The sequence below is a fragment of the Lupinus angustifolius genome, chromosome LG16, assembly GCF_001865875.1.
Source record: "Lupinus angustifolius cultivar Tanjil chromosome LG16, LupAngTanjil_v1.0, whole genome shotgun sequence".
Taxonomy (NCBI): domain Eukaryota; kingdom Viridiplantae; phylum Streptophyta; class Magnoliopsida; order Fabales; family Fabaceae; genus Lupinus; species Lupinus angustifolius.
In genome coordinates this window covers 4504595-4518902 of record NC_032024.1, presented here as the reverse complement: position 1 = coordinate 4518902, position 14308 = coordinate 4504595, and the positions used below count along the sequence as shown (strand labels likewise).

Here is a 14308-nt window from a genome sequence, read left to right as displayed (position 1 = left end):
ATTTAAGTTTATCTAATACTCACCATTGTAAAAGTATATAGATTAAACTATTTCAGTTTATCTTTAATACTTATTTGTCACCATTGTTGTGTTGTTGTTGGTTTTAAAATGTGCATGCTCGTTTTTTAAAAAGTTTTCAAAAGTGGTATTTGGAAAAAGGAAAAAAATGTTATAATTTTCACCAACCAAGTACTCGATCACACTGCTTGTTATTATTAGTACATGAGTGTGATTGACTTAACATACCCTACATGTCCATGTGAAGCCTTTAAATCACATAAGGACTGGACTTTTAGTCTTTCAAGATATTAATTTAGTCTTAAGATATTGGAACATAAGTAATGGAGTGGTTTAGCTTTAGTAAAGACTAATAACAAAATATGCATCATGATAGTTAGAATATGTAGTTTATAGGGTGCATTATTAATGATTTATACATACTCACACATTATTCTTCTTTATTCAATTTCTATTACTTTTATTTAAAAATTAATAATGATAAAAATGAATAGTTAATGATACATTAATAATGTAAAAAATTCTTACATCATCAATGTATTCTTTTCTTTTTTTCAAAAAAGTATTTAAGAGAAAAAATATAATACAATGAATCATGTAATTACGTACATATATTATGTAATACTAATGTGTCTATCATCATTTTGTGCATATCAACCCGAATTCTTATTTTTTTAATATGTATGAGAAATGTTGCACAAAAACTCAATAAATATCAAAGATGTAAAAATATTAATCAAATATATAATTGATGAAGAAAAGATAGAATTTAAAATGAAAAAATAAGGATGTATTGTAAAAAAAGAATAAAAATAATATTTGAAAGTTTATGATTATTCACGGAAGAGTTACTGAAAGAGTAATTTTGGATTGCACTTATGTTTGTATCTACACTATATAGAAGTATAGATATAACAGTTTTTGAGTGACATTCATTAGGCAAGGTAATGAATCGAAAGCTACGTTGTATTCGGCATATTTATTCTGTTCCATTATACGAAATCATGATTATGACTCTTTTGACTTCTCTTTTCACCCAATTCGCCGGAGAACCCTTTCGCGCCAACAATTTCCGATTCCGGCATCCATGTACGTTTTCCATTCTAATTCTGCATTCATATCTATTCAACTCATTTCCCCCTAAATTTTACCGTTGCTTCCAACATAGCCACTTTTTATTTATTTGTTCTTGTTTTTTTCCAATTCGACGGGTACCTGTTTATTGTGATGAAGTAATTGCCGTTTTCTATAGAATTATGTTTTTTTTCATCTTTCATTTTGTTGTTTGGTGATTATTTTGCACATTAATTGCAGAGAATGGGGGAAAGTAGATGGTTGATATTGGTTATATGTTTATGCTTATTTGCCTTTTCAGATGGTAGAGGTACGATTTGAACTTGTAAATTGATATTCTCGCTATGCAAAATGAATTATTTGTTTCTCTTATGTCTTTTGGAGTTGACATTCATTGGATAATTTTGTTTCGAATACGGGTAGAGTATAAAAGGATTATGAATAAATGCTTTAGAGAAAGTTTAGGTAAAACTTATTGTAATTAAGATGGTAAGATCTTCCTAGGTGGTCATAGCATGTCTAGAGAAGCCCCGGTGAGGAGGGTAATAGTAGATGGACGGTAATCCAGTCAATATAAGTAAATCGAGATTAAGAAAACGTTAGGTGAAAGTGCGAAACCAGTAGGAAGGGTTTAGATGTAAATGGCTTGTCCAGATATGATTTACGATAGGACATAATGAGACATCGTTTGGCCCATTTAACCGACCTCACTTAGTTGGAAAGCCCTTTGCTGTTGTTGTTGTAGACTTGTAGTAGTAGTCTACCAATGGTGGGGAGGGGACTTTGTATTTCACATATTTTGTTTGGTTTGTAAATTGAAGATTTCATTAGACTGGGAGAGTAGGGATACAGAGACAGGGGATAAGGAATCCAGTGCAGATGCATATTAGGAAGGATATTCTTGGTTGATAAATGATGCAATGCAGGGCCTTTCACTTTTCTGTTTTCTGAAACAGCCAACGAGCAATTAAAATATGCAGATATGTCTACTGCATAGTTGAATGAAGTCATGAGATATGAGAAAGTAACTATGCCTTGTGGACCTTTCAGATTTGTGTCTTAATGTAGTGTTTTTTATTTGCAGAACTCAAGGGTTGGCACAAAAGTAAGCTTCCTAAGTACAATCATACACTTGTTACAATATTAGTGGAGTATGCTTCTGTGGTAAGTTATATGGGAACTTTAATATGATGACTCTTTAGGCAGCAAGTGTAGGTAGAGGACTTATCATTGTTTATGGTCAATATTTGTTTTCTAATCTTTGTCATGGAGGGTTGATGTGTAATGAAAACTTCAACTTTCAACTTGGACTGGTTAAAGAGTTTAATGTGACTAAATTATTATTATTGCTTCTTTTAATTATGTATAGGAATTTCCTGCTTAAGTTTTTGACTCTGTTTCAAGTTGTCCATTTTTAAACATATCATCTTTCTTTACCGATAAAGGAAGTCGATGGCTTTATTTTTGCGTCTGAACAACTAAAATGATTTAACAATCTGGGACCTTCTCACATGCTGATCCTGATGGAGAGTCTCCCTTCACTGATAGGCAATGGCTAAAAAAAGTCAAACTAGGATTTGTTGAAGAGTATTAGAGTACCTTATAGCTCAAAAAATTTCACTTTTTGATTCAGTGAATCTAGAGATGCTTTATATGCGATGATCAGACTCTTCTTTGTGCATGGAAACCATATAGGGCTCTTGTTTGAATTATGTTTTGTTCTTGCAGGTATACTTGTCAGATTTGACTGAACTTTTTACTTGGACATGCAGTAGATGTGATGGTTTGACCAAGGTGCTGAAAATGTGAATATTATTTTTGAAATTACATATTCACTTAAGTTGTTAGTAAGCTTTGAATGATTGGCGTTATACTACCCTACTAATGGCTCTTCTTCTAAAATAGTTGTCTAAATATTTTCAAAATGGAAACAGGGGTTTGAAATTATGGAGTTGGTCGTTGATGTTGAGCATTGCTTACAGGTGCATAAAATTTCATGACTGAAACAATATTCCTTTAAACTATAGAAATCTTCATTCCTCTTAATATTTTTAATATTTAATCTCTTCTAATGTGTTAATGCACTCTTCGTTTTATGACTTATTTTAGGCATTTGTTGGGGTGGCTGAGGATCCACATGCCATTATCATTGCATTCAGAGGAACTAATGAACACAGGTGGATTTTCTTATTGGCTTAAATTTATTTTTGAGGGATTTTGGGCCCAATCCCTTGTAGGCGCACGATTATGGATCTATTGGTTGCAGTGTTATATGTGATGTCTAGATATAGACAACAAATTTTAGAAACAAGAAAGAATATATTTTATTTATGCATGTGGATTTTGTTTGAATAGTCATTGACATGCATGCACATCTAACCGTAAGCTATATATGCTTTTAATTCAATTTTCTTTGCATGGAATGTATTATTGGATAACAGATTTACAGATTTACAGACTTACAGATTCAATATGTCATGTTACAGACTTACAGATTTACTTGCATCCTGAGCATGCCATTTATGTTACACCAAATTTGTCAGCAAGGTTGTCTAGTTTTTAATAGTATACGTAGATAGCGATCCGATATGTTTGAGACCTTGTACTTTTTAAATTGTGCTCTCCTATATCGACCTTTCAGACACCATCATTAGTTCCTTATACTTTTTTTATCGGCTAGTTCCTTATACTGCTATACCTGAAGTAAACATGCTTGGCATGTCACGTTTGAGATCTTATAGTTTTATTGGTTTGTTTGTTAAGAGAGCATGCATGGTTTTATATGCATGTTTATTTTGAGAGAGCCAGACATCACATTTAGGGGTGACTAAATTATCCAAAATCCATCCGAGTCCGGGATAAATTAAATCCATCCATTTAAGTTAATGGATTTAAATGGATACAATCCAATTGATAATTTTAATAATGAATGGATTCAAAATCATCCATTATATCCAATAGATATATCCATTTGGATGGATATCTAATCCATCCAGAAAATAAACAAAAAAAGATTGGAGCAACCAAAGAGTGCAAGAAGAAACTAAAAATGGTAAAAGTTTTTGGAAGAGTAAATTTCTCAGAAAAGTGATTTTGGAAAGGTGCATTTTTGAAAAACATTTGCCACCCTTAATCACATTATTTTCCTAGAAAGTAACATTGGTGTTAATTCTTAAATACATGTTTAAATGAAAAACAACAGTTCAAGTCTATGAACTATTTGGCTCATTATTTACACAACTTCAGTTATATGCTGAGCTGTTTTGTAATTTCTTATATACAGCTTACAGAACTGGATCGCGGATTTATATTGGAAGCAACATGAGATAAACTACCCAGGCATGGATGACGTTATGGTGTGTGCCGCGAGAAATTTAGCCTTATTGTACGCCCTGTATCAGTGTGAGTTCTGATATATTATTGTAATCATTTACTCCAGGTACACCGTGGATTTTATACTGCATACCACAATACAACAATCCGTCCTGCAATTTTAGATGCTGTTGAAAGAGCAAAGAAGTTTTATGGAGATGTTCATATTATAGTGACAGGGCATTCAATGGGAGGGGCAATGGCTGCAATTTGTGCACTTGATTTAACAGTAAATTTAATTTCGCTATATTGGCTTGACATATTATAGATGCATGTTTTTTATGGTCACAAGTTCCCTTTGATTTCTTTGCATAATTATTGTTTTATATTTTGGCTCATGCTGAACATCTTGTAGGACTGTTGTATTTGGGAAGCTGTTTATTCCTTATTTCCTTTTATTTCTTATTTCCTTTTAATTATAAATTTATATTTCTGGTCCCCAAGCCTGGGTAAAAGCAGAGCGTTGTATTCCTGAGTCGATCGCTAATGTTAATTTTGCTGAGTCCTTTATGGTATATATTGATGATGTAACTTTTGAGTAGAAAATGATGGAAACTCACATAAAGTAATTTGGTCATGTGAGAAGACCAATGAGAGTTCCCATGAGTAAATGGGATGAAATGGAAAATAGTTTGATTAGAAGGGGTAGGTGAGGCCTAAAAAACTTAAGAAGAAATCATTAAATAGGAGGGCCTTACTCTATATTTTTTTTCAGTTTGGTGTTTTCATAGAGCTCAATGGGATCATTTAGTGGGAAAAGCTTAATTGTTGTTGCTATTGTTTTTATTCTTCTTCAGCCATTGTTGTTGTTATTGGTGATGAACTTTGACTTGTATGTCATGAGAACTTAACTAGTTAGCTGTAGAATTTTATTGGAAGATATTTATTTTCTTCTATCAGTGAAAGAACTGGTGTTGATAAGGTGTTTATGGAACTGAATTAATCAAACTGGTTAACTGTTACATTGTTTCAGTTTCATTGAAGGATTGGGTTTGTTCAACTTGTGTCCAAACAACTTAGTTTGGTTCATGGGTTTAGGATATTCCCAATCCAATTGTGGGAACTGGACTGTATCTAAACTTTTAACTGTCTTTGACATGTGTTAAATAGGGATTAATGTTTCATCACTTTATATTGTGTTATTTGTGTTGAGGTATTATATAAACAGGTCAAAGTTTGTTGTGTAATTGGCTTATTTTGTCTAAATCAATATTTTTATTTCATGATTTTCCTATTTTGTCGGGATGAGATAGTTACTTGTTTGATTTTACTTTTTTATAGGTAAATCTACATGAAAAGAATGTTCAGGTTATGACATTTGGACAACCTCGTTTTGGCAACTCTGCTTTTGCATCTCTCTATTTCAAACAAGTTCCAAATACAATCCGGGTCACACATGACCATGATGTTGTCCCCCATTTGCCTCCATACTATTCCTATTTACCTCAAAAGACATACCGCCACTTCCCAAGAGAGGTAAAGCATGGCATAATGAAGTGACGAAACATATTAAACCCATTAAATTATCCATAAATTTAAGTAAGTTTGCATACTTGTTTGTGGAATGTTATGTCGTCTGAGGTATCTCCTTTGATGTTAATTAGATATTTTCTGTGTGTATTGGAAGTTGGAAATATGTTCTCCACATGGATATTAATTATTTATGTTGCATCTTGTCATATTATACAAATCATAACTTGTCTTCCCCATATTCACACTACCTATCTCATCTCGATCATTGCATGCATGTTCCTTTCAAAGGAAATTTAAAAATATTAGAAATTAGAAATAATGAATGTGTGCTAATTTGTGGTGAGTGGTGACAATTATAATTTGTTACCAATGTCCTTTTTTGGTCCGAGTTGTTTTTTGACACCAACTCTCCTCCGCGTGCCCAGTAATGGAAGAGAGATTCTTATATTCATGCACTTGTTTTTATTTTTATTTTTCAGTTCTAGAATCAGAGAAATTGCCGTGGACTGCAGGTGTGGCTTTACAACATTGGATTTGGAACTCTCATATATAGTGCTGAGAAGATTTGTGATGGATCTGGTGAGGATCCAGATTGCAGCAGGTAAATCAAACTGTATACTCACAATGCCATTGAAAAGACAGACTTCAGTCACTACATTAAAATTTTGGCACGTTAGGAATTCCATACATGTTATAAGTTTACGACCCGAGTTTTGTATCACCAATTTTGGTGTATTGATGGATCCATGTATTACTTTGGTCCTTTCCAATATCCAAAAGAAGGTATCCTCAATTAATTATGCTGCTGAAATTTGGTTTGGTTTATCTTATGCAGGTCAGTAAGTGGGAATAGCATCTCAGACCATTTAGAATATTATGGTGTTAGAATGGAATCAGATGAACCAATGTCATGCAAGATTGTTATGGATGATCATGTTCTGAATCTCGGCATCCGAGATTCAAGAGGAAACATAATCCTGTCCAGAGATCCTGCAACTCCCCTTCTCAAAATGAGCACAACAGAGTTTGACAAACAAGAAAAACCCATTAGTGTTGATTGAATTAACATGGGTTATCTCTTGTAAGATAGGTCCTAGAGGTCAGTTATGGGAAAGATATACATGTTATTACTTTTTTCTTCAAAGTCCTGCAAAAAGGCACAGGTCATAAAGCAGAAGAATATGATTTAAATTAGGGCTGAAGCAGTTTATGTATATAGTCTTCTAGTCTTGTATATATGCCCATCCTTGTATATAGTATATGGTAATTAATACCCTTGGTTGGGTGATATTAAATGAAACCATTTGTGGTTTCAAAGGTTTAATTTCACTCTTTCTCCCATTTACTTAAGAGTGTAATATATATGCAGTAACAGTGTAAAGATTTATATATAGTCAGTGCATCATCCATTATTCATTTGTGTTACTTTTATTTCAAAGTCAATAATAATTAAAAGTGAATGTTAATAATGCAGTGATAGTTTAAATATTCTTATACTATCAATGCATATGTCGTTTTCTTAACTATTAATGCATACATTGTTTTCTATTTATTTAAACTTTTAAGACTTCTCTTTCTTTTCCTCCTATGCTAATATTTTCTTTTAATTTTGTTTCAGGAGATGGTATGTACATCAAAAAATTAGTTGAAATACTTTGTGGTTCTGTTTGTGATGTAGGATAGTCACAAGCATAACACAACAACAGGTTAAGCCACAGTCAAGTTAAATAAATTACAGCCGGGTTACTAAATAGACAAATAATGCCAAGATAATATATTATGAGTGTAATATTGATGCACTGACAGTGTAAAGAATTATGCACAATTAGTGTATCATCCACTTTCATTTGGATTACTTTTTATGAAAAGTCAAACATAACTGAAAATGAATGGTAGATAATAGAGTGACAGTGTAAAAAACTCTTATACAGTTGGTGTATTCATCTTTTTGTCATGTATTATTACTGGATGGAGTTAAATAAATGAACTTCAGGATTATTGATATAGCAAAGATAAATGGTTACTCGTGCTTGTGTCGGTCATATATATATGCATCATTCTAAAATAATGTGTTGCCCAATATTAGAAACTCCTCTAATATTTTAATCTTTTCATAAATTCAATATTTATTATCATGATGCCTTCAATTCCTCATAGGTTCAGTTCACTGTATACATGGCATCACACTACTAGAGTGAGCATTGTTAAAGAGAAAAACAATGTATATAATAGAATTTTATACAATATCATTATATTATGTATCATTCATGTTTTATCATCATTGATTCTTCAAAAAATAATACAAATGAATAGTAAAACATATACTGATTATATATAAATCTTTACGTTTGTATTACATAAACATCACATTCTATATATAAAAGAAAATAAGAAATATCCTACCATTATGATAAGTATTATGACATAATTTAAGTGATAAAAGGAACTACCCAAAGAGATGATGATTGATAGATTCAACCTCAACAAATAAATACTGCATGCTGCATGAATCTACAAGCCCGAAAATATTGAAATAAATATACGGATCCGGGGTGCAGAACCCTAATAGTATTTTTTTATTTTAAAAGTAATGAATAATAATATAAGTGAACCTTATCCTAAAAATATATAATTTAACGAGAATAGAAATATCCAGATATATGGAGTCAAGTTGATTGGAGACCAGAATAAACAACACTATAACTGTCCAGTCACTTCACTTGTTTGTTTCCAAGAAAGGAAAAGATTGTTTTTAGAAATTATCTTTATACTCATGAGAAAGTGATATTTGTTAATTGTAAATTAATTATTAATAAATAAAGTATAATATTATTATATATATATCACTTTTTTTTAATAGAAAGATTTAGTATGAGAAAATATATTTTCCAATACAGAATTTGTACTTTGTTAGTTTATTTTTTTTTACTTCGTAAGTTTTTTTGGTGTGTGAATTTGATATCAAAATTCATAGTATCAAAAGAAATATTAACAAGTCTTTGACATGATGAGCATATAGTTGAATTCATTGACTCCTTAACCATGTTGGTATATTTTATTGAAAAAAGAATACCCACTTATCTCTTTTCTATCCTGAAAAAAGGAATAATCAGTCACTCTATTGAAAAGGATGATTCATACAAAATGCATATTATCTCTTGCATAATTGAAGATATATTTGAAAAAAATTATCATTTTTTTGAAGTTATCCAAAAGAAGAAAAGCTTTTGGATTCAAACAAAGTTGGAAGTTCAACTACTTATTAAATCTAGAAATAAAAAAGAAAAAGAAAAGAAAATGTTTGACTTGTCTCTTTCCATTTTCTCAAACCCATTTGGCAATGATAGAATAGCCCATATCCCTTTCTCTTTGCTCAATCTTCTCCCTCTCCCATACTATCCCCACTCACCTTATCTTCTTTCCCCCACAAATTGATATATTCTATTCATTTATCAAAATTTATTGCTACATTTTATCCATTCCATTCCATTATTAGAATAAAAAAAGAGTTTTGTTACCAACTTTCATAACTTATCACATTTAAAAACATCAATTTTCAATATAAACAATCAATGTTATTCACCTTTAAGATATTTATTAAGACTTCCTTTAAAAATAATACCTATACTATTAAATATCTAAAATATATATTCATCATTTTAAGTAAAGAACTAATCCATTCCAACTAATTAAACACTTGATATTTTGATCATTTTAGAAATGTAGCGAGGTGACACCACTAAACCAATACCTCCCCTTCCAACTAATATTTCACAAGTTTTGTTTTTCATATAAAAAAATTACAATTGGGTAATCCAAGTTTGATGACTCAATATCTCACCTTTAATAATAATAAATCTACAAACTCAAGGATAAAAGACTAAAAAATTATCCACGCATTAAAAATTATCCATTTAATATTTGAAAATATAATATTTATAGTTTTCCAATATTCCTTACTTTTTATATTCTTATCTTTCTGCCTATTAACTTATGTTCAGGTTAATAATATGATCCAAAAAATGCATCACCTTTCTCTTTAATATGTATCACCACAAACAAAATCTTCCATATTCACAAAACTGATCCAAAACAAAACTTCTTCAATTCTCTCTTTCACAACTCATGGAATCCTCTGCCAATGAACAACGTCTTCATTTTGGAAAAATGGAATATGGGTACTTCTCCTTTTTGCATGCATGCTTCTTTTCTTTCTTTTATCAACTTTCATTTTTTTGTTTCTTGATTCATTTGTTTACTATATATAGCTGCAAACATTATAGGAGAAGATGCATGATTCGTGCACCATGCTGCAATGAGATATATTCATGTCGTCATTGTCACAATGAAGCAACGGTATCTCTTGTTCTTTTCAATCATTTTTTTCTTCTTACGTGTTTCAGCTCAAAAATCGTTTCTTTTTGCTTTTATCTTATCTGGGTTTTTGTTGTTTTTTCTCATTAGAGTGTGCTGAGGAATTTTTGTCGACATGATCTTGTTCGCCAAGATGTTAAACATGTAAGTATAAGTAAATGGATGAGGAATGTTATTTGTACCCCAAAGTATACATTAATGCTCACATATGTATTTTGTTAGAATATTTTAGAACTACTTGAATTTAAACATAGAGGGTGAGTTTGGTGTAACCGTAAGGTTGTTGCTTAGTGACCATGAGTTACAAATCCTGGTAACAACTTCTACGCTTATGGGATAAGGCTGCGTACATCTACCGTCCTCAAACTACATTATGTGAGAGCCTCGTGGACTTGATCGCCCTTTTTATGGTTATGAATTAAAACATAGATACACTTTTAGTCTCAAACTTTTGCATGTAATTTAGTATATAGAAATATCAAAGGCCACATAAGAATCCAATTATACCAAAATAGCATGAGAACTTGTGATCAGGATTTGTGAGGTAAAACAAAGAAATTATTGTTGTTCCCTATATATGCAAGACCTTGTGGTCTCAATAGGGACCTCTCCTTGTTTATAATATGAGCTAACCTACCCAAAAACCCATACACAAGACCCACAAATCCCTAAGTGAAGAATATATCAGCAGGAAGACTAATAATACTCATTCCTTTAAGGTTTTGAATCAGAATGGGGTGTCAGGCTCAGGCCTGTAACCTGCTATTATGGTTTCTCGCCTGGTTTCTCGCCTAGTACATTGATGGAGATGTTGGCGAATCTGAACATTTGAATCAAGATTTCACGACTAAGATTCTGACTTGTGTTTAGATTTTGATTTATGAGATCAGAATTTCTGTCCTGCAATCTTCATTCAACTACTCAAATTTGCCAAAATAGCAGCTATGAGAGATATGTGTGTGTCAAATTGTTGTCTAACCTAGCATTTTTCTTTTAATTTTCCACTCTGTCTTGGTTATTTTGCCATTAACATCATATGATTAGACTCACATTCTGTTTCACATTTTATTCTTGTTTCAGGTTGTTTGTTCAGTTTGTGACACAGAGCAACCGGTTTGTATCTATTCCTCATTTAATTTGAAACTTGGTTCGTATCAACCGATTTTCACTTACTGTTTTTCTTTTGAAGGTTGCTCAAGTTTGCACAAACTGTGGTGTCAGAATGGGAGAATATTTCTGTGACATATGCAAATTCTTTGATGATGATGTAATGACTCACTGAATAATTGTTCAGTATCTGATTAAATTTTTCCTCTTCAATATGATTAAATAACTTACACTTTAGGTTTTTCATACTTCTTAGAGATATATGATTCATGATACCAATAATTGACATGTAGTGTTTGATCCTGGATTGTTATTTTCAATCTTTGTTTTCTCTATGATGCTGAATGTTGTTTACACATTATGCAGACAGGGAAACAACAGTTTCATTGTGATGAATGTGGGATTTGCAGGTTTGTTGGTTGTGTTTAAGTAGATTTTTCTATTATGTCCTTAGTTAAGTTGCCTAAATTTATGAAATATTACTAATTCTGGTGATGTAATATTGAAATAGAGTTGGTGGTCAAGAGAACTTTTTCCACTGCAACAAGTGTGGTAAGCTTACATTACCATGCCATCATTCTTTCTTTGCTATTGCTTTAGCATAAAAATTATTTTGCCCAAATTAAAATATGCCGATAGAGCATTATGGCGTCGTTGGATTCATGTAGACAACCCGGCCTAGTGGGACAAAGGCTTGGTTGTTGTAGTAAAATACGCTGATAATTGTTAGTTTGCATGTTAAAAGCAGACTCATTTCTTACCTTCATTCCCTTTTCTTTAGTTTGACACTCTTTTATTTTATGAGCTACATAAGGTCACATTTGCTAGAATTAAATAATAGTAATCAATAGATTTTGCATGTTCAGTGCATATAACATGATCTGAAAGAAGTCTCATACTTGCTAGTTGCTATCAACCTCTTAATGAAACCAGAATATCGTGACGACTATTATGTATTAGTAAATTCTGTATGCTTTTTTTTCTTAAGCCGGTCCTTTATCTTATAGCTTCGAAAATCAGTTATTTTAGTTTGAACTTCGAACCATCGGATTTTATGACTGTATGCTAGTTTAGCACCACATATAGTTCAGACTTCAAACTTCTCTAAACTAATTTGTGCTTAGGTGATTTCTTATTCTGGTGCTTGCTCATGGTTTGGTTTGTTTTATTAATTTACTGAAGGTTTAGAGTGTTTTCCTCCTTATTTTTTACTGGTATTACAACTCTTCTGAATTCATTTCAAGGAGCTAAAAGTGTTCCCTAGAAAGCAAAATATTTCATTCAGGATCTGACTTCCACATTCAAGGAATATATTTCCACTTCAGCCCTTAATCTTTGGTGTTGTATTAATTTTGTGAAAACATTTTTGCTTCAATTGTGCTAAAAAGTTAAATATACTTTCCTTCTGATGATTTATTTGATTTTACCACTTGTTCATTACTATAAGAATACTTTTCTACAATGGATTGTTTTGCTTCCTCTAGAATCTGGAATCACATCTATTACATTAGTAATTGAAGGGTACTATGCTTTTTCTTCTGTTAACAAATGAATTGGTCAATTCTTGCAGGATCTTGTTATTCGGTTGCTCTGCGCGATAATCATTCATGTGTAGAGAATTCCATGAGGCATCATTGTCCCATTTGTTATGAGGTGCATGCTTTGTTCCTCCCTTCCCCTGTTCACATTTTCAATCCAAAAGAAATTTCCTTTTGAGTCAAAGGAGAACTGAAAGTATTCTGATATGAGTTTTATTATGTTTGTATAGTACCTTTTTGACTCAATGAAAGACACTGCTGTAATGAAATGTGGTCACACAATGCATTGCGAATGTTACGACGAGATGATATACCGCGAAAAGTGAGTATGTTAACCATTCGAGAAGAATTCCTTCATGTCTCTGTTTAAATATTGACTTGATATATGACTTATAGGTTCTGTTGTCCCATATGCTCCAAATCAGTGGTTGATATGTCTAGGGAGTGGAAGAGAATTGATGAAGAGGTAGCTTGTTAAATACAAACCTATATAGCATGTAAATCTGATAAAGAATATTACTTGAGGAAATGTTCTACTTCAATTACGATTTCTGACTTGTTTATCTTTACGCTATATCAGATCGAAGCAACTGTCATGCCCGAAGATTATCGGTATAAGAAGGTAAAACAGTTATTCCCTTCTAAACTTCGGTCAATTTGTCTTGTCTTATAGATTAGTCAATCATGATTTTGAGTCCAAATGAACCACTTGCTCTTTTTGTCTGTGGAGCAAGAACACCATGCAGATTTTATATGGATTAGTTCAACTTTTATGATAAAGACTACTTATTCGATATTCGAATGTCATTTTAATATGCATTTTTGGGATTGGTTTAAATGATAAGGAATAATGCTGTATTTGAATCTTGGTTGTGGCAAAAAAATTCAGAACTTGTGTTAGTACTAGCTTGCATAATTTAATTGAATGGAACTAAGGTAGCATCTATTGCAGGTTTGGATACTTTGTAATGACTGCAATGACACAACTCAGGTTTACTTTCACATTATCGGGCAAAAATGCGGTCGCTGCAGTTCATATAATACTCGTACAATCGCTCCTCCTGTTCTTCCTCAATGACCAGATTCTTGTAGTTCTGGAAACAGATGTTGCCACAATTTATGTAGAGTACTATTTAATTCACCATCAACATTATATTAATGGTGTACTATGCATAGAAACTTATATTCTTCCACAATGTGGAGTGGACTAATGGATTTGGTATATGAGTTATTAGGCTGATTGATATAAACAATAACAATCAAGTCTTTATCCCACTAGGTAGGTGCCAGTGATGTATTCATATTGGAAGAACAAGTTGATTTGTCATTGGTATTGGATTTAATCAACAAAA

General features: G+C 31.9%; 2 protein-coding genes across 2 annotated transcripts; both read left to right on the top strand.

The window, feature by feature from the left end:
• Nucleotides 967-7224, top strand: LOC109330390 (lipase-like). The gene is made up of 11 exons (XM_019564578.1): nt 967-1107; nt 1333-1402; nt 2177-2256; nt 2821-2886; nt 3027-3074; nt 3202-3269; nt 4376-4448; nt 4532-4693; nt 5746-5940; nt 6450-6538; nt 6773-7224. The coding sequence occupies exons 2-11, from the start codon at nt 1336-1338 to the stop codon at nt 6996-6998; spliced, it is 1074 nt and encodes a 357-aa protein (XP_019420123.1). The 5' UTR covers nt 967-1107; nt 1333-1335; the 3' UTR covers nt 6999-7224.
• LOC109329041 (E3 ubiquitin-protein ligase MIEL1-like) lies at nt 9937-14206 on the top strand. The gene is made up of 12 exons (XM_019562704.1): nt 9937-10115; nt 10206-10293; nt 10402-10455; nt 11392-11424; nt 11501-11578; nt 11785-11828; nt 11930-11970; nt 12989-13071; nt 13187-13278; nt 13353-13422; nt 13537-13578; nt 13909-14206. The coding sequence occupies exons 1-12, from the start codon at nt 10063-10065 to the stop codon at nt 14032-14034; spliced, it is 804 nt and encodes a 267-aa protein (XP_019418249.1). The 5' UTR covers nt 9937-10062; the 3' UTR covers nt 14035-14206.